Below are 27,612 nucleotides of genomic sequence, written 5' to 3' on the forward strand. Positions count from 1 at the left end.
TATTACAAGCCGTCTGAAAGGCTCTGTTATTAAGGGCACTACCTTCAGTGGAGCTTTCCAAGTCTCTCCTGGTTTACCAGAACGCTGGCAGGCGTCGCATGATCTTACAAAGTTTTCTACATCTTTGAAACAGCCAGGCCAGTAGTATTCCATAAGCAATCTTTCCTTTGATTTGTTTATGCCTAGGTGGCCGGACCACCCATTTCCATGACAAAGACTCAAAAGGTCCTCCCTATACTTAGTAGGTATGACTAACTGATCTAAAATCCTACCCTTGCGATCTCTGTAATGCCGATACAACAATCCTCCTTTCTCATGTATCGTTACGTTGCGCCTAGCAATGCCTTCTTTAGCTGTGTCACGTAATTTAGCTAAGCTCTCATCATTCTTTTGCTCAGCTGCCAGTGACTCTCTATCCACGCGTAAGAGTTGATCAAAGTTCTTTGAGGCCGGTGATAATAACGACCCTGTCTCGCTTGGGAGCGCGTCTGCATGGTCTTCCTGCAGGCTAGAACTCTGACACTCTAGTGCTACGCTCTCATTGAGCTGGTCAACTGGCAGGCTCTCCTCAACTGTTCTTTTGTCCCTCGGGCCTAGCTCGGATTCGGGGATTGAAGCTATCCCCTTTTCTGCTTCAGCTGGAGGAGCTTGAGCATTTTCAGCCGAAAGCGCCGCGATCTTACGAGCTTGGCCTCTGGTCAATGCCTGTACTATGCCCTCTCCTAGTTTGAGCCCTCTGTCACGCAGTAACTGATTCGAACGATTCGAAAAGATGTAGGGATACTGCAGTGACAAAAATTTGGAAACTGCAGCCTCAGTCTCTAGCTCCCCGAATGGTCCACTGATTTTGACTTTGGCCATGGGCAGACATACGCTGTGTTCTTCTACAACCTGTTTTATCCATGCTACTTCTCCGGTGAAGTCCTCTACCATCACGTAAGACGGATGGACAATGTCCAGCGTGGCGGCACTGTCTCTTAGCACTCGGCATGGTTTTCCATTAACTTGCAGGTCGTGGAGATATGGACTTAAAAGTTCCATATTCTCATCCTTTTCCTCCACGTAGGAAAAAACTACGCTTGGCTTCTCGCAGTTTACAGCTATATGTCCCAGTTTGTGGCATTTGTAACAGCGAATTGGTCTGACAGATTCGAATTTTCTTTTCTGTTCTTTTTGTGCGGTTTCTCCGTTAACTTTCTCCTCGCTCTTTTCTGCGGGCTTTTCCGCCATGTCTACAGGCTCGGATCGTCTAGCTTGCGCACCCTTTTTGAACGGAAATGGCTTCCGCGGTCCATTTCGACCGTCCCAGTTTCCCTCCTCGGCGTTCAACTTTCTACGGGTTGCGTACTCTTCGGCTAATTCAGCCGCCCTTTCCACAGTGTTTACATTACCTCTATCTTGCACCCACAGTTTCACAGCTTGGGGAATGGTTTTGTAAAACTGCTCTAGACACATGCATTCAATGATCATGTCTCTGCTGTCGTACGCTTCCGCGCTTTTAAGCCACTCGACTAGGTTGGCCTTTAAGCTATATGCAAACTCCGGATAGCCCTCGCTATCTTTCTTGCCTGTGCTCCTAAACCTTTGCCGAAAAGCTTCGGCTGAAAGGCGGTATTTCTTCAGGAGACTAGCCTTAACTTTCGCATAATCATATGCATCCTGCACACTCAATCTGGCGATTACTTCCGCCGCCTCACACGGCAACATAGACAGCAACCGCTGTGGCCATGTACTCGGACCGAAGTTCATCTTTTCGCAAGTCCTTTCAAAATTGCTTAGGAACAAGCCTATGTCGGTCCCGACCTCATATGGCTTTAATAGCCTGTCCATGCGGTACGATTCTGCCTCACTTGATCGACCCAGAGCTCCTTCACTTCCTTGAGACAACTCCAAACGTCTGTTTTCAAGTTCAAGTTGCATTTTTGTTATCTCGCGATCTTTATCGCGTTCCTCTCTCTCTCGTTTTTCTCTGTCTCGTTCTTCTCTTTCTTTTTCCCGTTTCTCTCTCTTTTTGAGAAGTTCCAATCCCATTTCAATATCTTGCTCACTGGCCTGATTGGAAATTAGCTCCAATAATTCCGATTTGAGCATTTCCTTGCGTACATCTAGGCCCAGTTCCTCACCAACAATCAACAACTCGTCTCTCAGCAGTGTCCTTAACTCCATGACTGCTGCTTTACTGCCTTGATTCTGCTCTCTAAATCTAGCTAGGAAAACACAACCTAGCTAACACACAACAATCTAGCTTCCCTACTGTTCTAAACAGAACAACCACAAAATGAAGCCTAGAGAGTCAAAGCAAAAACCAAGCACTCACCACAGATACAGCACCATGTCGCAAAGTCCATCTCACCGCTGTCAGCCAGTTGTCAGGATTGGGGGCTCAATCCCTTCGTCCGTGGTCCTTTGCCAAGATTGGAGTACGGCATGAATTCGAAGGTAGCTGGCCCATGCCGTCGTCCAACTTATTTACGCTGAGATCGTTGATGAAGTGAAGAACTGCTTCTCATCGAGAACGAGGAAAAAGGGGTTTATTTACAGAAAATTAACTCAGTCTAACATGACTGTTTGAGAAAAATAGTATTAGTCCAACAGGACTGCATGAGAGAAGTGAACCAGTCTAACATGACTGCTCAAGAGAAGTGTGTCCAACAATCGCACAACCACAGTTTTTATACACTCGATCCGCTGGTCCTACGACGCGGCGGCTGTTCGTTTACACATCACCAACTCGCAGCTGCTCTGAAGACCAGTTTACAGACACAAAGGCACACACATTCCGAAGCCCAAGCGACGGCGTTGAAGGTGGTGCCGTTCCGGAAAATCGACGCCGCTCGAGGGACGCTCGTTGTTTGGCAACATGCGGAACCGTGAGAGCGCAAAAATAAGACGTTCCCGCGGTAGCTTCTTCAGGCGTGTCAAATCAGCGCCGCGTTGAGGAACTCTGGAATCATTGTCCACACACCAAACTCGTCTTGTCACAATGTCGAAGCGGGCTGGAGGAAGGCGGCGGATTCCAGCGCAAAGGTCGCTTCTTTGAACGCCTCGCAGCTGCAGCGGCGGAGAGCGGGAGGTGCGCGTCTTGCACCCCTTGTCGTAATCGGGTGGCAAGGTGACAATCTTGTTGCGCAACCCGCCGTTCTTTACAGTATCTAAGCCCCTGTGCCTCCAAAAATTGATCAATGTGTTCAGCTAAATCTTTGAGTGAATCCAACTTTCTCTCTTTTAGGAAGACACCCAGATTATGGCTACAGCAAGCTAAGCATTGCTCGCTAAACATGCAATCACGAACCTCCCCTAAGTCTTCGCAACAACGGCCATTTTCACCCCAACGGTCAAAATAATTTTTCAGGCTGCATGCTAATTGCTTTCCCGTGTCTGTGTCTTCCGGCTTGCAGTTTTGGAATTGCTTGCGAAAACCTTCTGCTGTAAATTTGAATCTTTGTAGTAGTGCCTTCTAAACCTTCGCACTAGGGAGTCAGAGGTGGTCATCCTCCCAAAGACATTCAATGCCTCGACCACCAGTCAAAGACTTAGGGCTGTGGCCCGTTCGCTCCAGTCCCAGCCTTGTCCGAGGGCTATCCTTTCAAACTGGCGCAAGTATGCATCCAAGTCATCACAGTTTTCATCGATTGGTGTCATTAGCTTACGCGGACAGATTTTGTTGTCTTTTAGAGACTGCGAGCTGGAGAACACTGATGCCAAACTCTCGTCATCGCGGTGACACTCTGTTACTTGTGCCAATCTCTGCTTGAGTTCTAAAATTTCCTTCTCCCTACCATGCACTTCAGTGTGTTTCCCCACGTTCAGCCTCGTGTTTTTTTTGGAAGATTTTTCTCTGTTCTCCAATAAATTTCAGGGCTTCATTCTTCAAAAAATCCAAACCCATTTCCAGATCAGGAAAAATTCATGACGGGGCAGGAAAAATCATTCCTGGCAGGCTTGCCAATTGTCACGAATTTCAGCGCTCCAGAAATGGACAGAGACACAATTCAAATATGTTAAAGAACATTTATTCAAAAAAAGAAGTCACGAAAGAAAAAAAAACACAGCAAACTACCCTAACACACTATAAACACTATACATGCACGAGACACTCCAAAAACTAGCTATACCCATGAATCGAAAAAGCCCTCAACTACATGTACATATTGTTCCTCCGCTCGACTAACCAACGCGACGTCACAAGCAAATGAACGTTTTCAACGTTGCCACTCGTGTTGGACTGTGGCCCAGCGTGGCCTGCGTGGTTCCAACGCAGCATGGCCGTTGACCTCCGACGAGAGCGATGAGGTTGTGGTCTTTTGCGGGGACCTGCATGGCACAGGACGCAGTCTGGGCCAGTTGGCCGTTGTGCCGCTTACGTGGCCAGGCGTTTGCCTTCATGGCACGGGACAGCAACCGGTTACGGCTGCTGCTTCCCGTCACTGTCTTGCTTTTCCCACGTCAGCAATGCCCGCTCATCTCCGCCTACGTCTCCTTTTTCTTAATTTCTTCTTTTTCTCTCGTGCTTCACGCGCTTCACGTGTTTCACGTGTTTCTCGCCTGCGGGTTCCTTCTCTGTTTTGTTGAACGGCGTCTTCATCGTTTTCACATTATCATACAGGTCTTGCCGGTGACTCATGACAGATGGCGTGCTTACGTTTTGGCTATATTTTAGCTATATTTTAGCCGTGTTTAGGCCAGAAGTTACAGTAGCATCGCAGTTATTTCTTTTTATGTAGCATTGGTGCACATCAGGAGACACAAATTTGCACATGGCGGTTAGTGCATACTACCGTTTAGTGCATAGTTATGCCGTGTTCGCGCCAAGTACATATTCAAGGCGGGACAGGAATCATACTTTCACTGTAATTAAAACCGATCCCTCATGTAATACCCCATCTGGGGAATTTGCGGCATAATAAATGAGATGATATGAAATGAGGTTTCACCGTAATTAGGTTTGCCTAAATCTGTAGGGAAAGTTTGTCGACTGCCTAAGCAACATGCATGTTTAACCTTTGGAGGGTCGAATTTTTTCGCAAGAACCGTGCCCTCGTGGTGAATTACTGTTTTTATTGCAGTTTCCAGTAGCAAGAAATGATTTAAAACTCATGAATACAGCAAAATTTTGTTGCAAGCAATATCTTGTCTCGAAACTCTTTACATCCACCAATAGTATGTATGCATATACACTATACAGTAAGAGATTTAAAAAAAAAAAAAAAACGTTTAGCAGTGTTTATGGCTATCAATTTGTTGTCCTAGAAACACATTTCTTCGGAAGAAGAAGCGAATGAGAAGTGAGTCGGAAGAGGAAATGCTTGGGCAGTTTCCGTGAGAAAAGGCACAGTGCGTGGCCATACCGAAATCACGGCTATGCATATCCTAGTGTACAAGAACACACGAGAAGCAACTGAAAGGGCAACTACAACCAAAGCCAAAAAAAGAAAAAACACCTGTTGATATCTGAACTTCAGCCATGCTGGGCTATATCTAGGCTACTGGAAACACGAGAGCAGCGTCCGTAAAAAGCTGTAGCATCTCGTCTGTGCATGCCTTGAAGGTAGCAGATGACGCCCTCGCGTTCAACTCGGCTCGGCGTTCAACAAGCCAAACAGAGTGCCCCGTGAATGGAAACACTATTTCAGATGACTTTGGGCTTTTCCATAGAGATGGCAGCACCTCTCAACAACCAGTGGTGTCGAATATGAATATGAAATATCAGACATAAGATGGACGCCATACGTGTGTGTCAAAAACCATGCAGGATGAATGAGTGGGCCTTTAGGTTATATGAATAAATAAATTAATTAATGCAGTCTAACCTCAATATAACGAAGTTGTACTCGCAGCAAAAGCTTTGTTAAATAGCAAATTTCATTAATTCGAGGTTTTACGGTTTCACCATGAAAAACAAGTTCACAAATTCATGGGCACTCCTGGTGGATAGTATCTTGTTAGTAAGCACTTACAAACGAATCACAAGAAGGTCGGGCCATAATAGCATGGTTACGAGGGCCAGTGCTTGCGGTGTAGATTGCGCCATGACCAGTGCATCAACGTGGCTCACGGTGTCGAGGATTTGCGTGTGTTGCGTTGCGCAGTGTCGTACATATCGGGCACCATGGCTGACCGCACTTAGTGCCCACAGCTGGCGCCCACAAATTAAAACGGGTAAGAAAATAGATACTCGTCTTGAGCAAAAAAAAAATGAATAAAAGAAAAACAAGCCCCAGTCTAGCAAATACCTTTGACCAAGCATCAAATAATCACTAAAGAGACTGGAAGACCTGTCAGACGAAACCCTACCACATGGCTCCGAAGGAATTGAAAGAAATACAAAAGCAGATAAAGAAAACGCTTTATTGTGACAGCCTTCGAAGAGGCTTGGGCATGGCCTTAAGAAAAAGGGCAGCAGCTTACACTTCTGCAATGACTCCTGCAAGTTAAAACCAGTGACAAAAACACAAAGTGTTCATCCTGTTACCATGCCCAGGCAATCCACTAGATACACTGTGCCATGCACATTATTTTCATCAATGGCCACATGAAGTGGATGTTGGCAGATAGAAGAAAATGACAGGAATCCTAACAAAAACCACTGTCCTGGTGCCCGACGGTCTTTACGAACTACAAGGTCATTTTACAGTTAAAATTGTTTAAGGCATTGTGAGCACTTAGCACAGCTGTGCACAATTAAGGTGCACAGGAAGCGATACCTGTCTAAGTTGCTCACATCTCACTGTTGCATGTGTGTTATCTGTGATGATTCGTGCGCACTGACATGCTTAAGTTGGGAAATGGGACGATGATTACTTTGGATATGTGACAAATACTGTGTGTGTAGTGCATCTGAAGGCACTACTGGCATATTAAAGTGCATAGTTAAAGCACTCAGAGCCTGGCATTAAAGACTGTCCTCCTTTATCTTTGATTCTCTTGATCAGTGCTCTTCGCATGTACAACAAGTACAAGATGTTGACATGACAACAATATGTTGTGCTTGTTTATTTGCCAAGCAATTATTTATTAATTCTCCAAAGACAAAAGCTTTGTCACTGTGCAGCATCTGCGCCGAGGCAGAAGGCATGCTGGCTGTTGATGTGGCTGCAAATCGTGCCATTGGCCAACATGGGGCCGAACACATGGTGGCAAACTGCCAAGCACCAAATGTCGGCAAGCTTGGCATCCTCACTCACTGCAACACAGGCAGTTTGGCCACAGCAGGCTACGGAACTGCACTTGGTAAGGCATGTTTGTTTCTACAAGCACATGTTCCAATTTCTTACTGTTTTCCTGCTTAAAAGAGCAATCGAGGCAGTTATTTTCAGCTTTGCAAATAAAAACAAAACTTGCATCGTATATTCATAGGGAGCACATACAAGTGCTGATTAACAATTAAAGGAAAACAGGACGCCAGAAAATCACAAAGATAAACTGTAACACTTGCTTCTTTGAAACTCATGGCAACCATGCCACATGCTAGCAAAGACAAATCGGTTTAGTCGGCTATGAAGGGTGGCTGACACGTGTGGTATGTTGCTCTAATATCGGGAATGTGTATATAGTTGAACACGTCTTCATTTTTGTGGATGAACAAAATTATGTGACCGCCAAAGTGCGTAGTCCATCTGCACTGTCAGCAGTGCCAGGACACATTCAAAGGGGACTCCACCAGATTAGGATCTCTTATGTTCTTGCAATTGTATGTTTGTGCATCATCCCATCTGCCGTACATAAGAATGGCCATAGCTTAAGTAAAGACTGCCAGTGTGGCAGTGAACATAACTGTGCTCTCCACATGGCACCAGTCAAGCATTCTCTTTTTTCTCTCTTCTGTCCCACTTTGTACAGCGGCACAGGCCTGTTAGTGGGCATCAGTTGCGGTGCAGTTGGTGTGGTTCAGCTTTGGAGAACTCTTGGCATACTTGCATGTGCGTATGGTATCCCTTTGGCAAAATTAATGGACCCGTCCCGACCCCCTAATTCTGGCTTTATTTTGGGATTCGCTTGGAAAGCTGCTGTCATTTCCACTTGAGCATGTTTCTCCTTCACATGACTGCACTAGAACAAAAGCAACATAAACCATGCTGCCAGGTAATGTGCAGTGCAGCTAAAAATGTGGTCAAGGGTTTGTTACATTGAGAAGGTATGCCATTATGTAACTGTGCTGCTGGTAACGATACATGTGGGCCTGTTGCTTTTTCAAGCTGTTCTGTCTCATAGCTCTTCCCGCTGGTCAGCAGCTTCCTGTACTTTTATTTTCGTGCGCATTATTGTGTGTGTTCACAGTGCGGTCACATGGTTCTGGCAGTCACGGGGTTTGGCACATAGCAAAACTCTTTGCGCAGGTGTTGTGCGGCAGCTGTACGAGAGTGGTCGGCTGGAACGCGCATACTGCACAGAGACGCGCCCGTACAACCAGGGCTCCCGGCTGACGGCCTTTGAGCTGCTGCACGACCACATTCCAGCCACGCTCATCTGTGACAGCATGGCTGCTGCCCTAATGGCCACGGGCAGGGTCAATGCGGTCGTGGTTGGTGCGGACCGCGTCACTGCCAACGGTGACACAGCCAACAAGATCGGTATGGCTAAGCACATGCAGCTGAGATGAGTTTGCTTAGCTATAGTCACACACCGAGGTAATTGGGAGGTAATCTGCAGTTTTTAGGGAATTTGTCCATTCTGAAGAATTCGGGCAAAAAGAAAACAGAATTTTCACTCCCGTTGTATTGAATCAGCAAAATTTGAACCTACAGTAGTTATGGAAACACCAGTGGTATGCCAGAAGCAAATCAAGTTTTCAGCTGAACGTACACAACCTGCAAATAGCAGTATTCTTTGCTGGTTTTGTGGGAACTTGGCCATGTGGTTGGTATATCATGAGACACATCACTCTGTGAAACCTGATAGTGCATTATAGCTTGCTGATAATAGTTGTTAAAAATTATGGATTGGCAAAGTGACTTGGCAAGCTTAAAACCACCACTTTTTTTTTTTGTCTGAGCCTGTGATGTCATAGACTGCCAGTGAATTTTTACAAACGTATGCAGGGAAAACCTAGAAATAGTATGCAATCTGAAAGCGGCAATATACTACACACCTGGTAATAGTTTCTGCAAGCGTGCTTGTAGAAATGCGCCAACACAATAATTGCAGGGCCTTGTGGGTTTACCACAACCGGGCAATTCTTCAAGACATTAAAAATAGGTTCTCTCCTTGACTTCTTAAAATTTTGTCGCTCTTTGGTTATTACTGGCCCTTGGCTACAAAACCACCTTATACATCGTCATTATCATCTCTTAAAATTTCATTGATTTATATGCAAGGTGAATGCTATTCACTAGCACTTAATCTAATTCTTTGTTTTCGAGGCAGTGAAAAGTCAGTGACAACAATGATGACAATGAAGACACATAGTCTTCATAACTTTCACTCACAGTACTCCCACTGACTTTGCGACTGTGTAATAGGCAACCTATTGTCACGTGGTGGTGACGTTGAATAACACAGCAGCAATACTGTGAACGACAAAACTAACTTTTATTTGGCGAACCTGTGCCCACAAAACAGGCTACACTTACTTATAGCACAACTATAGCGGCGAACACGCTCGGCGATCTTCGAAAAATCTGATCAGCGGGTCAAGCGCGTCGGCTTTTATACAGCAGTCGTTGAATGTTCCAGACTAACCGTTGGGACACGCGCGCCTTCCACAAAGTTCTACACCACTCGCGTCAGGCGATGAGATCAGATAACACAAGGTTCGGCGACAACAGACAGCGGATAGAAGCATCAACAACATTCCATAAACTTCGATACATGCAGGGGCGTCCCGTGCTGTGCGATAACATTTTTTAGGCAGAAACGTGGTCGCCCGATAAAGATAAGTACACGTGTCAATATTGTCGCAGTCGGTAATGTGTGAAGAAGAGGACTATGATGGTGGCCTGAGAGACGACGAGGAAGAGGGTAGTTTTTTTATCGCTGCTCTATGCTTCTTGGCCCAGCCACCAAAGCCATCTGTAAATAGACGCATGCTTCTTCCTTTCTGTAACATCATTGGTGGACATGCGGGGTAATCACTTGCGCAAGACGGAGCTCCGCAGTGGACGTAACCTACCATGTCATCTGAAGGAGAGAGTCCAACCACGGCCCAGTCGTCGCCACCGACGGTCATCCTGGCCCAGCCTCGCGACTCTGGCGTGTTTTCCGGGATCGACAACATTGACGTCGATGACAGGTTGCAGAATTACGAACGGGTCAGCGCACACAACAGGTGGGACAACACGCTTATGCTGGCCAATATAATATTTTACCTCAAGAAAATGGCACGGGTCTGGTTCGAAACACACGAAGAAGAGATTACGAGTTGGGACCAGTGCAAGCAGAAGCTTAGAGATTTGTTCGGCAAGCCTGTCGGCCGCCAACGTGCTGCAAAGAAGGACCTTGGGACCCGCGTACAGACGTCCACTGAATCTTACGTGGCGTATATCCAGGACGTCCTCGCTCTTTGCCGCAAAGTAGATAACAATATCACAGAGGCAGACAAGGTCAGCCACGTCTTAAAAGGCATTGCAGACGACATGTTTAACCTGCTTGTTTATAAGAATGTAACAACGGTCAATGAGATCATTAATGAATGTCGCCGCTTTGAAGACGTGAAGAGTCGCCGCATAGTTCAACAGTTTACGCGGCTACCCAATACCGCAGTTTCATCGACGTGCGAAGACATTTGTCCACCGCGTGAACCCACCTCCTCCGAGAACGTCGTACGTATCGTTCGGCGAGAAATCGAAGCAGCGTCTCTTGCCACGCCTGTGACGCAGTGCTTTGACGATTCCAGGCCGCTTGTGTCACTCATTCAGTCGGTCATTCGCCAAGAACTTGCCAATGTAGGTCTTCCGTCCATCTGCTCCGCCAGCCGTCCTGACTTTGCTTCGTCTGAAAAAGGAAGAAGAAGACCGCGTGTGAAGATCGAACTCCGCATGAGCTCCGGCTCTTGGAACACCTCACAGCTGATCTTTTGTTTCTACAACGTGCTTACCACCACCAGTCGACGGATCTTCACGGGTGAAATCTTTTGAGACCAAGATCTGCCAGATCCGGTGAGACCTCGGCCCTTGGACATTTCGAGGCAAGCAGGCCGCAGCGCTAGGCCTAACGTAGGCGCCGCGATTACAGCGCGACAGCATCGCGTTCCGCACATGCCCACTGCACTGCTACCGTGAGGATGGCTCCCTGAGACCCCCAGCCTGCTGCAGCATTGGATGAAACCACACCAGCCGCCGCTATGGATGAAGAACCGACTCAAGACAACGAAGATGGGACTTGGTTTCTCGTGGCTCGAAAGCGCAAGAAACAGGTCCAAGCTGCGTCGAGCTTGCCACCCAACACCGAACCCACACAGCAGGACCACCTGCATCGAACATTGCGTAATAAGAACTCGCAGCTGCCCCCGCTGCCGATCGACAACCTTAAAGTGGTCTTTTGACCGAGAGATGGACTGAATCTCGGTGAGTGGCCGCAGCACTCTATAGCCAGAGCTATAGGCACAGCGGCTCAATTAAATGAGAGCACGCTCCACCAGCTAACCATCCGCATACGCCGAGAGCAGAACGTCGCAGTGGTCAGCACACCGGATGAAGAACTAGCGGCAAGACTGCAGCTGATCAAGTCTATATGCCTGGAAAACAAGCAGTACGAGGTTCAGGCCTACGTGGCTGCTCCGGATGCTTCCTGCAAAGGAGTCATCTCTGGCATAGAAAAGAACACAACCCCGACAACGCTGATGACAAATATCCGATCACCGATGGCTCAGGTCCTGCATGCAAGAATGATGGGAAATGCGGCCACCACCATCATCACGTTCTCTGGCATTCTGGTTCCTCGGTACATCTACTATTACGGAGCAGAATATCGGTGCTACATTCATAAACCCCGACAGCAGCTGTGCAGCGTGTGCCTCTCCACGGGTCATCGAGCAGATGTTTGCCCAACCCCGGATAAACCCCGGTGTGCTGCGTGCGGAACTTCCAACCCCTCCGAAGGACATGATTGCACGCTGAAATGTTTTGATTGTGGTGGTGAGCACCCCGCCACTGACTCTCGATGTCCTGTAAGGCAACGCAAACCCTTTAACAAGAGCCACGTGTTCCGAGAGCAGCAGAAAATGGTGGAGCAACAACTCCATCACGACAAGAAGTCCAGCAAGGTAGCGACATTCAACAGTGCGGCGCCTGCGACTACTGATGCAACACATGGTCGTCCTCGCTACCGATCCCGGGGACACAGCCAGTCCCGATGTCGCAGTAGGTCCAGGGTCTGCAGGCCGTCCAAGGACCAGAAGCAATCACGTGGTCGAAGCCGATCTGGGAGCCGCAGCCTGACGCAGCAGAAACAGCCACCGAAGCAACCTCAGACCGCGTGGACGAAAACGCCAGACCATCACACCAGGAAGGCGACAGCGCTGAGTTGATCAGCGCAGTTTCCCCCTCTTTCCTCCTCCCTTCCTTCACCTCCGTCCGCACAGCAAACAAACAAACAAAACAAACTGTCTCCCACAGCGACGCTTCCACTAACCCAGACACACACACTCGCACCTAAGAAACTCCCTCACAATTCCTGTACCAAACAAGAAGTGTGCGAAATGATAGAGGAAATGGCAACTGTTTTAAGAGCGGAGATGCAAAAAATGAAGGAAGAGATCATGGCTGATGTCAAGCACATGCTACAACAGGTCATACAACCAGCCATGACTGACATGAAACAATTCATCAGTGCAACTTTTAGCTCAACTTTCAGGCTTCAAAACGACTCACTTCCACATGACACTAACGCCACTAGAGAACCACGAAGGTCACACCCTTATACCTGTCCGGCTCGTACAACAACACATGCCCTCACCAGCGAGGCGGTATCAACCAATCATGGCCAGCAAACCTAAGGGGCGCACTACCACCACCTTCCGGGTGTGGCAATGGAATTGTAGAGGATACCGAAGGAAGAAGGGTTCCCTCACACAGTTCCTAGCCACACGTCCTCACCCACCAGACGTTGTAGCACTTCAAGAAGTACATTGCACTCCCACACTCACTGGATACAATACATACACTGACAAGCATGACACCACCAAACAACCACTAGCTGCCACCCTTGTGTCCAAGCAAATCACAGTGATAGAGCACACGCTCGACAGCTCCCACATTCCGCATGTGCTCTTAGATATTGTACCTAGGAATCGATATGAAACCAGCTTGTTTTTACTTAATATCTACAGTGCACCCAAATCGCGACGAGACGACTTCGGACAACTTTTTTCGACCACCAGTAAACAAGCCAAAAAATTAATTATTCTGGGAGATTTCAATGCGTCCCACCCAGCCTGGGGGTACCAAACAGATACTCCAAAAGGCCGCCGTCTAGCCCACGCCATGAACCTTCATCAATTCACTCTGCTGACAGAACCTGACAAACCAACTAGAACGGGTAACAGTGTAAGTAGGGATACCTGCCTTGACCTAACAATGGTCAAGGGGTTGACTCAATGCTCCTGGAACAACCTAATGGAGAATCTGGGCAGTGACCACAGCATTCTGGCCACAGAAGTCCAAGTAGTGGCCATACGCACCCCAGAACGTTCAATTAAAATAACGAACTGGGACACTTTCCGGCACAACCGAACCAAATCTGAACAACACGACCCGCCATCTCTAGGCGAGTGGACACAACAGCTACAAGCAGATTTTAAAGCAGCTACTAAGCAAATTACTGCAACAACGGAGACACCGGATGTGGACAGACATCTGCTCCATCTCTGGGATGCTCGTCGAAGAGGCCCAACCAAACGATGGAAGAGGCAGAGGCACAACCATAGGCTGAAACAAAGAATCGCCCGGATCACAGCAGAAGCTGAAGAATATGCCACCAGCCTCACTAATAGCAATTGGCACAACCTCTGCGACCGCCTTAATAGCACACTAAGTAGTTCCAAAACGTGGCCCCTCCTCAGAGCACTACTCGACCCAACGCACACAAGAACGCACACAACGAACACAGTCCGCACTATAATCCACAAAGAACAAATGAATGATGACGCACTCCTCCAAACACTGCAACAAAGATACATTGCTACAGGCCACCGACCGGAGTACAAAGACTATCCACACGAGGAAGAAACCCAATTCGACGGCGATATTACAGAGACAGAAGTGAGAGCATCCCTACACGGCATAAGACGAAACACGGCGCCCGGAGCAGACGGCATTCACTATGCACTGCTACGCAACCTCGACGACCAGGCCATACGACAACTCACTGCATACTACAACGACAATTGGCAAAACGGAACGCTTCCACAGGAATGGCGACACGCCGATATCACCTTAATTCCAAAACCCGGGAAACCACTGCCCCTCCAAAATCTCAGACCCATTTCCTTGACTTCGTGTATTGGCAAACTCTTCGAGCACGTAGTTCTAAATCGCCTCCAGCCTCACCTCGAAGCGAACCAATTCTTTCCCAATACCTTATTCGGCTATTGACCAGGTCTGTCTGCGCAGGACATACTCCTACAACTTAAGGAGGATGTTGTGGATGCTCCAAGTAAAGCTCAAACAAGAGCCATTCTGGCGTTGGACCTCAAAGGAGCCTTCGATAACGTCTCACATGACCTCATTCTAAACAACCTTGCATTCTCCCAATGCAGAAAGCGCATTTATGATTATGTCCGAGCCTTTTTATCTGACTGAACAGCCACAATCGGCCTAGGTGATATTCGGTCGGATATCATAAAACTTTCCGGCAGAGGGACTCCCCAGGGTTCGGTTCTCTCACCTACCCTGTTCAACGTGGTGATGGCAAAGCTACCACCACTCCTCGACAAACTTCCGAACGTGCAGCACGCCCTGTACGCCGATGATATTACAATCTGGGTGACCACAGGGTCAGACGGCGCCATTCAAGATGCACTACAGGAAGCTGTAAATATAGTTCAAGAGTATGCGACAGCCGGAGGACTCACATGCGCAGCCGAGAAGTCGGAGCTCCTGCTTGTATTAAAAAAACGGAACAAGGACGATATTCCACCAGCCATCACATTGCATCTCAATGGCAACGTTATTCCAAGGGTAGACAGACTACGTGTACTAGGACTTCACATACAACACAACGGGAAGGCCACACATACCCTACACGTGCTCCGCCAACAAGTTACCCAAATAACGCACATGATAAAGCGCATTACAAACCGCCGACAAGGACTGAAAGAAAAAGACGTACTCCGAATCGTGCAAGCCCTCATAATTAGCCGATTAACCTACCACCTCCCCTATCATAATCTGACTCAGACTGAGATGCACCAGATGGACACCCTCCTCCGTACGGCACTAAAGGCAGTGCTGGGACTACCCCAACATGCGTCTACGCAGCTCCTACTACGACTCGGGGTGCACAACACCATCCGCGAACTAGTTGAAGGTCATTTTAACAGCCGATTGCAACGTCTGCAACGAACAATGCAAGGGTGCCACATTCTATCCCGGCTAGGATACCAAATACCAAGAAAACCACAACAGGAAAACCGCAAACTCCTTCCGCTTAGCATTCGCAACAAAATTCACGTGGCCCCAATTCCCCGGAATATGCACCCTGACCGTTATAAAGGTCGACGAAAAGCAAGAGCACAAGCCCTGGCTCGCCTATTTGGCGATGACAAATCAAACACTCCAGTCCTATACACCGACGTGGCCCGCTACCCACAAAAACGTGCCCTATGTCTAGTCGTACTAGATAATGCAGACATTCTGAGACCTTTGGCCACGCTCAACACTGCGGACAGTGGTACGGCGTAAGAGGCTGCTATTGCCCTAGCCATCATACACGCTTCAACCATGCCGGCGCCGGATGGACCTATCACAGTGGTCACTGATTCTCAGACCACCTGCAGGACTGGCACAAGGGAGGAAGACACCCTACACACACCGCATCCTTACATCATTACACCCCTCAGCGTTACACAGGGTGCGTATCGTCTGGACACCTGGACACGCCTCTCTCCATGGTAATGAACGCGCTAATGCGGTAGCCCGAGAGCTTGCTAACCGGGCGCCATTGGAAGAGCTGTCCAACTCGGACAACGCACCGACAGAACCACTGAACTACACTGAAACTCTACAATATTACAGAGATACCAGCAGACACTTCCCTCCACCACATAATTCCCTTAATCGAGAAGATGCCATCGCGTGGCGACAGCTTCAAATTAAGTCATTTCCCTGCCTCTTTTATCTTCACCTCTTCCACCCCACACAATATCCCTCATACTGTCCCTATTGTGGAGCAAAGCCCACAGTATATCATTGCACCTGGGAGTGCCCACACCCTCAGGGCTATTCCCTTATTCCTTCACCTTCCCCTTCCTCCTGGGAGACTGCGCTGACCAGCTCAGACCCGCAATAGCTGCGACGGCTGATCCGGCAGGCACGCGGAGTGGCGCGAGCCAATGGGGCCCTGAGCTAAGGGCTCCACCCTGCGAGGAAGTCGCCCAAACTCATGATAAATAAATGTTTTCTCTCTTTCTCTCTCTTGCTTCGTCTGCTGCCTCTGCCCCTGTTCGCCGGAACCGATACGGTCCATATCCGGGCTATCGCAACCCGGCCGAATGGCGCACTTATGATGATAGACCCATCTGCTTTTACTGTGGACGTGTGGGCCACATCTCTCGCCACTGTCAAAGCTCCTGGCCAGCCCATTCTCGACCAAGCTTTCCCGCCTACCGCCGCTCCCCACTGAATCCCCGCCGGCCATCCCTCTCCACCGAGGTTGACAACCTCGGTGGAGCCGCACCTGACAACGCCCGAGCCACCGCGACCAGCCGATCACCATCACCCCATAGTCGCCGCTCCCGTTCGCCCCAGCTGCGTTGCTCTCCATCCCCAGCTTACCGTCACCGCTCTCCGACGGGAAACTAACTGGGGCAGCTCCTGGAGGTGACGCTGCTCTAGAGCACCGGCCTGAAATTCCTCTGCTGACCCCGCCTACTAATCGGAACCTTCTGGACGTGGGCGTGGATGGTTTGCCCGTTACAGCACTCATCGACACTGGAGCCCAAATTTCCATTATGAGTGCGGAGCTTCGAACGCGCTTGAAGAAAGTACTGACTCCTGCTCCGACTCGACTGCTCCAGGTCGCCGACGGTGGAACTCCGGTTGTGCATGGAATGTGTATGCTCGTGTCAGTGTCGCCGGTCGCGACACGTCCGTTTCGTTTAATGTGCTCGAACGTTGCCCTCACAATGTGATCCTCGGACTCGACTTTCTGGCCACTCATTCTGCTCTGATTGGCTGTTCCGCCGGCGTTGTACAACTTGACCTACCCCTACCTGTTCCCGTTGACCTTTCTGCTCAAGCTCCAACTCAGCTTTGTTCCGCGGATTTTATACGCCTGCCATCTCTTGCAGCAACCTGCATCCCTGTCTTAGCCTGCCCACCTGTACCTGACGGAGACTACGTCCTTACTCCCGCGACTTCAGTCCTGCTTTCTCACAATGTCTCCTTCCCACACACCATCGTTTCTGTTGCGGACAATCAGACATGTCTTCCCATCCTACATTTCGGACAGTGCCCACAAGTAGTTCCTCGAGGCATGTCTCTTGCCACGTTGTCACCGACGCACGAGTGCCACTTTTCCGCTCTATCTGTTGCGCCGTCTTCGACCAATGCTCACTTTCCGCCGTCCACATCAGCCCCGACCGACGACTTTACAAAGATGATTGCACCGGACCTCTCGACCCAACAAGCCGCAGAGCTCCGTTGCCTCCTCGAGTCCTATTCCAACATTTTCAACCTGAACAATTGCCCTTTGTGTCAAACTACGGTCGTGAAGCATCGTATAAATACCGGCGATGCAGCACCTGTTCGCCGACGCCCATACCGGGTGTCGCCTTCTGAGCGACACGTTATCCAGAGCGAGGTTGACAAGATGCTTGCCAAAGGGATTATTGAACACTCTTCCAGTCCGTGGGCGTCCCCTGTTGTTCTCGTCAAAAAGAAGGATAACAGCTGGCGATTCTGCGTTGACTATCGTCATCTAAACACAATCACCAAGAAAGATGTATATCCACTTTCCCACATTGACGATGCTCTGGATTGTCTCCACGGTGCCACTTATTTTTCATCTATAGACCTTCGCTCTGGACATTGGCAAATTGCCGTGGATGAAATGGACCGTGGAAAGACCGCATTCGTCACACCAGACGGCCTATATCAGTTCCAGGTAATGTCTTTTGGCTTGTGCAATGCCCCGGCAACCTTTGAACGGATGATGGACATGCTCGTGCGTGGTTTGAAATGGTCCATCTGTTTGTGCTACTTGGATGACGTCATCGTGTTCTCTTCAACTTTTGCGACTCATCTTGTAAGACTTTCATCTGTTCTTTCTGTTTTTCGCACCGCTGGTTTGCAGCTCAACTCGTCCAAGTGCGACTTCGGTCACCGCCAAATAACCATGCTCGGACACCTGGTCGATTCGTCAGGCATTCGCCCCGACCCCGCTAAAGTTCATGCTGTGCAGAATTTCCCTGCACCAACTTGTGCCAAAGATGTTCGCAGCTTTATTAGCCTTTGCTCGTACTTCCGCAGGTATGTGGAAAATTTCGCCCATGTTGCCCGTCCCCTGACTGACCTGAAGAAAGACGTTCCTTTCTGTTGGGGCTCTGAACAAGCGTCTGCTTTCTCGCAGCTCATCACGCTGCTCACCACACCTCCTGTTCTCGCCCATTTTGACGCCTCCGCTCCAACAGAAATCCGCACTGACGGTAGTAGCTACGGCATCGGCGCAGTTTTAGCTCAACGCCAATGTGGGCACGACCACGTCATCGCCTACGCCAGCCGCCTCCTCTCTCTCGCAGAGCGCAATTATTCGATTACTGAGCGCGAGTGTCTCGCCCTCATTTGGGCGGTGGGCAAGTTCAGACTCTATATATATGGTCGGCCATTTACAGTTACAATCGACCACCACGCCCTTTGTTGGCTTTCCTCCCTCAAGGATCCCACCGGACGCCTCGGTCGCTGGGCCCTACGGCTGCAGGAATAGACATACACTGTGGTCTACAAGTAAGGTCGTCTACATCAGGACGCCGACTGCCTGTCTCATCATCCTGTCGATGTACCGGATGGCTTAGTGGATGTCGCACCGATCTGCGTTCTTTTGCTCTTTGCCTTGCAAGACATTGGCGCTGAACAACAACGCGATGAGTCGTTACGCCCCATTATCGAACGCCTCCTCTCTGATCCGTCTGACCCATCCCTTCACATGTTCGTACTACAAAATGGCATCCTGTATCGCTGCAACATGCACCCCGACGGTACCGAGCTCCTAACCGTCATTCCGTTTCATCTGCGACAGACTGTACTGCAGCAACTGCACGACGTTCCCACCGCTGGACATCTTGGCGTTGCGCGGACCTATGACCGAATTCAGCGACGGTTTTTCTGGCCCCGTCTCAACCGCTCCGTTCGGCGCTATGTTGCCGCATGTGAGTCGTGTCAACGCCGGAAAAGACCGGCTGTGCCTCCTGCCGGACTGCTGCAGCCATTGGATATACCGGCTGACCCTTTTTTTCGTGTTGGCATTGATCTTCTTGGACCATTCGCTATATCAAATGACAGAAATAGGTGGATTGCCGTCACTACGGATGCAACTCGCTATGCCATTACTAGAGCCCTACCGACCAGCTGCGCTACAGACGTCGCTGATTTATTGCTTCATGACGTTATCTTGCACCACGGTGCACCTAGCCAACTTCTCACCGATCGTGGCAGATACTTTCTTTCCAAAGTCATAGACGACCTACTTCGATCATGTGCTACTAAACACAAACTTACTACCGCTTACCATCCTCAAACTAACGGTCTTACCGAAAGCCTGAACCGCACATTAACTGACATGCTAGCAATGTGTGTTTTCTCTGATCATTGCGACTGGAACATTGCTCTACCATTTGTCACGTTCGCCTACAATTCCACGCGCCACAACACAGCAGGCTATTCCCCCTTCTATCTCCTCTTCGGCCGTGAGCCAACTTTGCCTTTCGAGACACTCCTCTTGACCACGCTCGACTCGCCGACAGAGTACACTCGGGATGTCATAACCACAGCGACCCAAGCACGCCAGATTGCCTGCATTCGCCTTTCTGCTTCACAGACACACCAGAAGTGCCGTTACGACCAGCGCCATGACGACGTGCATTACGAACCAGGTGTTCTTGTGCTAGTCTGGTATCCAACCCGGCGTGTTGGTCTTTCGGAGAAATTCCTCTCGCGATACTATGGCCCTTACTGCATCCTTCGCCAGGTGACCCCTGTCACATATGAAGTGTCTCCGCTGGATGTCACGGTGCCTTCACCTCTCTCTGACATCATCCTCGTCAGCCGTCTCAAACCTTACCTTTCTCGGACAGATGAGCCGCACCAATAAGGTGCTTTTTCCGACGGGGGTGAGGTCACAGTCGGTAATGTGTGAAGAATAGGACTATGATGGTGGCCTGAGAGACGACGAGGAAGAGGGTAGTTTTTTAATCGCTGCTCTACACTTGTTGGCCCAGCCATCAAAAGCCATCCGTAAAAAGACGCACGCTTCTTCCTTTCCTTAACATCATGTAATCAATGCTGCTGTTTATTGTGGGGTAAATAGCAGTAGCAGAATTACTTGAAAGGTGTTTCTCTTGTTATAAGGCGCAAAATATTCAAAAAGGAAAACGACAAACAAAAACAAACTAAATCATGTTGCATTTCTAAGGTGTCCTGAACTTCAAGCTTCAAAATCTCTGTGGAGGCTTGTATAATTTTGCCACATAAATGATACATCTTTAGGTGACAAAAAATCTTGATTCATATACTCCTGTAATAAAAGATTCCAGAAATATTTATTTCATTGTGGTACCTACAGAGCCAAGGAGGCATTATTATAGGAAGCCTAAATATAGGATAAAATGATGAAAAAAAAATGGTTCAACAAACATCAACAGGAATTGTGTATATGGAGTTGCTGCCACAAAGAAATGCAAACAAACATTTGCAGATTTAACCAAGAAGAAAAATATTGGTTCAAAGCATGCATATAGAAAAATGTGCCTTTAATTGTAGTGCCATTCAATGGTTCTTAAGCATCTGGGAAATAACCCTCTTTAAATTGTTTGCAATAAAGCTTCAATTAATAGACAGTGCCTGTGATCATCTCTTCTTTTCCATTTTTGTCTAGTTGTTTCCCTGACAGATCATTAAGCCTCTTTAAACTGCTGGAAAAAGGACACTTATGTTGTTTTCTTCTAACCATGTTATGACAATGCTCCGTTTACTTAGAAGTGAGCAGAATGATGCTAATTAGGGCTTTGCATTCATAGCCACAAGCAAGCTGAGGCTTAGAGGCAAGCTGAGACTTGAACCTTGATTTTAAGTGTGAAGTGACTGTAGTGATGTTGGGGCTATCCTCATTAATATAGTGGACTTGCTTGAGAAGGCTCATGCGGTCATGTGATGGTGAAGAGGCAGGTTGTGGGACTGTGCTGGTAGGCTTTGTTATTAATGCAGTCAGCATTCCTAGGATACTTCAAGCACTTTACAGTATCTACAGTAGAATCTCAATGATACAATCGTGCATGATACAAATTTTGGGATGATACAAGTTTTTCAGAAGTTCTGGCTGCAAGCTGCCTTTCGCACCAAGGCAGATAATGCTGACATGCACATAAATTGTTTGTTTTTGGTGACTGTTTTTCATGAGCCAATCTCTGTGATGTTATCGGTCAGTGCAAGACACGCCTTTCTGTATTGGAAGTTTCTATAATGTTATCGCTGGTTCTATCCAGTGTTTGTTGTCGCCGAAACTTGTGTAATCAGCGACACGAATTGTGTAGTACTTTCTGGAAGGCACACGAGAACCAGCAATTACACTGGAACCTTTGACGAGTCTTGTATAAACGCCAATGTGCTTAACCCACAGATCAGATTTTCGGCGATCAACAAGTGTGCTTGTTGCTATCATCGTGCTGAGTGTTACCGTAATTCTTTTGCTGGCCACAGGTTCAATTAGTAAACATTTAGTTTCATGACTTGCGTTGTGCCACTGCGGTTGTTCACTGTCACTTCAATATGACAGTACAGACACTCAAGCCGCCATGCTATCCTTGGCAGCACCGGTGAGGAAGCCCTGACTCATCGGTAGCTTCTTGTCAGGCCGGCATAGTGGCTGCGACAATACGTCCATTGCATTCCTGGTGTCAGGGCGACCTATGTCACTCCGTCGCGACACCACTCCTGCACATCTCCCCTGCAAAAAAAGAAAGCTTTTGCTTTGGGCAATATCATGCAACTTGCCAGCCGTTTTCAAACAACTTTTAACTTTATCAGGAGCCGGCAGTCACATGTGACCCATTCTTTCCTCGTCAGTGACAGTACTACATTGGTACATTCGTGTCCACGGGTAACCTTATCTCTTCTTTAGTGCGCAATACGAAGTAGCTTCGCCACCAAAAAAACAAAGCAAAAAGCGAACAGATTCCCTGATCTTGCGCAAATCATGTCCCTATCACCACCATGTAGCAGCTAAGATGTGGCTACGAAAGAAACTTGAGATAACGAGGCAGATCTTGAAATGTTTGCCTTGGAACATGCAAAATGCGTAGCTGCCAAAAAGGGCATGAAACAAGCGTGCCAGTGGTTCAAATTTGTGTCAACCAATAGGAGCACTTCCTGCATCCCATGTGACTGCAGTAACAAATTCTGAAGCTGGGTTTTCCTTATCGCGCTTACTTTTGTTGCTTTTACTTCTGCATAGAGAAATACAGTGTTGTGACCATCAGAATCATTTATGTTTATTGCAATACCAAGATGGCAGTGCTGTGTCAACGGAAAGCCGCACTCGCGCTATCAGCGGTATGGTGGCTCGACAGGCACAACAGCAGTGCCAAAAAACACGCACAAAAGAGAGGAACACTGACAGACACGGACAATCGCTGCACTCACCACTGATTTTATTCCATGAAAAGAAGTCACCCTTTCTCAGCAAGAAGGTAAGATGTACTTTGTGGGGTGTTGTGGTGGCATGCATTCTTTGTCTCCCAACGCGCATGTGCGACGCAGCCTTTATGGAACTTCTTTATAGAACTTCTTCTCGTGGAATAAAATCAGTTGTGAGTGCAGCGATTGTCAGTGCCTGTCAGTTTTCCTTTCTATTGTGTGTATTTTTTGGCACTGCTGTTATGCCTGCAATAAGTGACCAACTTGCCCAAGAACTTGTTTTACTGAGGTAGGTGTGCCGTCCGATGGGTGAAAAGCGTACTTCAGTGCTTCTCCACCTAATGAGGACAAATGGGTTGCCGCTGGGGTCGGGGGCCCGTCACAAGGGGCGCACTTGTTGCTCTATTGCGGCCGTATTGCCATGGAGCTTTGGCACATTTAACATCCTATGTAAAATGGAAACCATCTTCACAGTTATATCACAGGCAGTTACAAATTTCTAAATGCAGCGGAGCTCTGTCATTTGCAAAGGCAGTGTACTTGCCTTGTCCGTTAGCTGTTTGTTTCCTCGTTTGAGGTGGAAAAATATAATAGCTCCTAGCACTGTTTAGTTCGGTAAACATGGTAACTTGATTCTACGAGGACAAGCATGAAATAGCTCTTCGTAAGTTCTCCTAAAGCGAGGAAGGCAAAAGTTTACTTTGCGGAACAGCTAGTATATAGGGGTTGTATGCGAATGGCAAGTTGTGCAGGCTGTATTCTTAAACCACGGAATGCACAGGAGAAAAGGTTTGGCTTGAAGGGATGTAAAATACAATGGAACAAATATTGATATCTGTACAACTAAAATCCTTTGGTTCAATTCCTTTGTCTGTATTGAGGCTGTTATGTATGAGACATGCTTGCAATATAAGTTAACAGTGTTTTTTGACAATACTATAAATAAACTTGTTTTTGGTGAAAATTTGAAACAAATTTTTGCATTGTTTGATTATGTATGATTAACTCCAAGAGCATACAAACCAATAGTTAGGTCTCTTGATGATTTTATTATAGCATATTTGAATGCAGTAATTAAGCTAATTCTCGGGTCACACACACAAACCAGCACTGCCAAACATTTACTGCAACTAGAGCTTCTAAATGAAACGCGACACAATGCTCACAAAGCACTTTGTAGCGCATACTGTAACATGCTATGCTAAGTAGCCAAGTTCTTGCTGGTCACAAGGAAGTGCTGGTGAGCAATATATTAGCTTGATGTCCGGTTCGTAACTTCTGTTTTGTTCTGCTCACAGCCAATAACTCCTGAAGGTTGGAGCTGGAAAAAGGAAAAAAGAAATTTGCCAGTGGCAGAGCATCTGGCAATCGTTTCCTTGTGAGCCGCGGCCACAGCACTTCAAGCTAAATTTTCTGCACACAGAATCATTTCGTCGGCCGTCTTTGAACGGGATCATTTCTTCTGTTGCGAAGCACTTTGGGCAGTAAGCGTTTGCGACTAGAACGATAGAGCAGTGAGAGGTAGTACAGCCGATCGAGCATTAAAACAAGGTTTTTCTCTCTCTCATAGCCACAGCCCCACATCTCCTTATTTTACAGTACAGTTATCTCCCCCGCGGAAAAGGGAGCCGTCCTGGCGTCCTACAGGTAGATCATAGTAGGGCTTGAGACGCTGGACATGCGAAAATTTCGCGTCCTTGGCAGCGATGATCCAAAGGTAGCTCAAGGGGTTCCACGATATAGTTGACTGGAGATGTTTGATCATGTGGTATGGGCCCTGGTACTTCGACGCGAGTTTCGGTGGCAGTCCAGGGGTAGGGGCTGGAACCCAAAGCCACACTAGTGAGCCAGGAGCTTAGGATACAGGAGCATGGGAAGTTTCTCAATGGTGCTTCTGGCGTAGCTGGTCTTCTGACGTAAATACACGGGATAGCTTGCGACACTCTTCAGCGTATGCAGCAGCTTCGGATAGGGTAGTTGTTTTCGTGGAGTCAGGCCGGTACGGAAGGATAGTATCCATTGTGGAAAAAGGTTCGCGTCCATACAGGAGAAAGAAGGGCGAAAATCTCGTGGTAGTCTGCGTGGTGGTATTGTAAGCGTAGGTCAGAAATGGTAGAACATGGTCCCATTTGCTTTGGTCGGATGCAATGTACATGACCAGCATGTCAGCAAGAGTGTGGTTAAAGCACTCGATCATGCCATTAGTCTGCGGATGATATGCTGTAGTGGTGCAATGGTTGATGTGGCATTCTTTGAGAAGAGCCTCAATGACGTCGGAGAGGAAGACGCGGCCTCTGTCACTGAGTAATTCCCTGGGAGCTCAGTGGCGAAGAATGATGCGGCGCAGGAGAAACCAGGCTGCGTCACGTGCAGAAGTGCTGGACAAAGTGGACATATTCGCTTAGCGTGCAAGATGGTCGATGGTCATGATTACCCAGCGATTGCCGTCTGATGTGGTTGGCAGAGGTCCGTAAATGTCAGTGCCTACTCTATCAAAAGCACATGCTGGGCAAAGGCTGCGATGCGGCAGTTGAATGACGAGGGGAATCTTTGCAGCATTGGCAAATGAGACAGGAGTGGACATAACGACAGATGAATCGATGCATCCCCTGCCAGTAATAACGAAGGCGTAGACGCACGTATATCTTGAGTACACCTGCATGCGCGCACTGGGGGGTCATTGTGGAACGCTGCACAAATATCCAAACGCAGATGCCGAGGGATGAGAAGCAACCATTTGTGGCTGTCTGGGAGGTAGTTACGACGGTACAAGAGCCCGTTGTTAATGGAGAAATGATTTGCTTGGGGACATAATACGTGATCAGTAGTGGGTGTCGATGGGGTGGACAAGAAACTCAGCATGGACACAATCCATGGGTCTTTCTTCTGCTCCAGAAGAATGTCCGTGGCAGCAAGGGAAGACTCGGACAATAAGGCCTTCGGGGAGGTAACCTTGTCTGTTAGTGGCGAACAAGACAACGCATCCACATCTGAGTGTTTTTGGCCAGAACGGTACAGCACTCGAATGTCGTACTCCTGCAGTCGAAGGGCCCATCAAGCAAGAAGACCGGATAGTTTTTTAAGGATGACAGCCAGCACAGCGAATGGTGATCAGCTATCACGTTAAATGGGCGGCCATAGAGATACGGCCAGGATTTGGTTATGGCCCAAATTATAGCCAGGCATTCTTTTTATTTTACAGAATAGTTTGATTCAGGTTTAGTCAGTGCATGACTGGTGAAGGCGACGACGTACTCATTGAAGCCAGCCTTTCTCTGAGTGAGAACAGCCGCAAGGCTGACTCCACTGGCATCCGTGTGTATTTCAGTTGGAGCGCTTGGGTCGAAATGGCACAGGATTGGTGGTGATGTCAAGAGACGACGCAGCTTTGTGAATGCACATCGCGATCCGGCGACCAGGTCGAAAAGTTGTGGCCACCACGAAGAAGCTGCGTTAAAGGTGCTATTATGGTGGCAAAATTGCGGATGCAACGGCGAAAGTATGACGCTAACCCGATGAAGCTGTGCAGTTCTTTCAAGGTCGTTGGTCACGTAAACTGGGCAACAGCTTGTAGTTTTGCCAGATTGGGGAGTACACCTTCTTTCGACACGACATGGCCAAGGATGACCAGGGTAGCGAAGCGACACTTCTTCAAGTTAGGCTAGAGGCCAGCATCGGCAATGCACTTGAGGATGCATTCAAGTCGAAGTATGTGGGAAGGAAAGGCTGGTGAAAAGATAACAATGTCGCCCGATAACAGAGGCATATCTGCCATTTGAGGCCGGACAAGATATTTTCCATCATTCTTTAAAATGTGGCAGGCACACTAGACAGGCCAAATGGCATCACGGTGAATTCAACTAAACTGTCAGGTGTGATGAAGGCCGTTTGTCTGACTCGGCCATTGGCACTTGTCAGTACTCGGATTGTAAGTTTAAAGATCACAAGAATTTGGTGCCTTGGAGGCAGTCTAGCGCGTCATCAATACAGGGTAGTAGATAAATTTCCTTGCGGGTCATCTTATTGAGTTGCCAGTAGCCCACGCAAATGCAAATTGTGCCATCTTTCTTTTTGACCAGCACTACAGGAGAAGCCCAGGAGCTGTGCGAAGGTTGTATGACGCCGCGTTGGAGCATGTCTCCGTCTTGGTCAGCGATGACACTACGCTCCGTGGTGGATACATGATACGACCTGTGGCGTAAAGGCGCATGGTTGCCGGTGTCGATGTGATGGACAACAGTGGAATTATGGCCTAAGCGAGATTGTTGTAGGTCGAATGACGTGTGAAAGTGGTCAAGGAGATCGACGATTTGGGCGAGCAGACTTGGAGTTAGGTTGGGATCAATACACCGGGAAAATGCTGGGCCAGAGTGTCAACCGGAGGAGAAGCCGGATCGTCAGGAAAATCGTAAAGGAAGCTTGGTTTGATTTCGTCAGCATAACCAAGACACTCATCGTGGAGCAGGCTTGCAGGACAAGGAAACAAGCTCTATACATAAAGTGCACTGGAACCTTGTCGAATGGCAAGAAGGGCAAAAGGAAGCAAGAAGGAAGGATGGTAAGCAACAAGCTTAGACGGCGTGAAAACAACTGCGGAGTCGGAAAACCCAAT

General features: G+C 48.2%; 1 protein-coding gene across 9 annotated transcripts in view; it reads left to right on the plus strand.

Annotated features, from left to right (window-relative positions):
• LOC135920499 (methylthioribose-1-phosphate isomerase) overlaps positions 1–27,612 on the plus strand; it is a 199,286-nt gene that overhangs the window by 147,763 nt on the left and 23,911 nt on the right. For all 9 annotated transcript variants that reach the window (XM_070528979.1, XM_065454777.2, XM_065454776.2 and 6 more), the window contains 2 exons: positions 7,052–7,230; positions 8,337–8,570. In XM_070528979.1, the coding sequence (XP_070385080.1) occupies positions 7,052–7,230; positions 8,337–8,570 (413 nt within the window). The remainder of the gene's footprint in view (positions 1–7,051; positions 7,231–8,336; positions 8,571–27,612) is intronic.

Source organism: Dermacentor albipictus, unplaced genomic scaffold (assembly GCF_038994185.2).
Source record: "Dermacentor albipictus isolate Rhodes 1998 colony unplaced genomic scaffold, USDA_Dalb.pri_finalv2 scaffold_16, whole genome shotgun sequence".
Taxonomy (NCBI): domain Eukaryota; kingdom Metazoa; phylum Arthropoda; class Arachnida; order Ixodida; family Ixodidae; genus Dermacentor; species Dermacentor albipictus.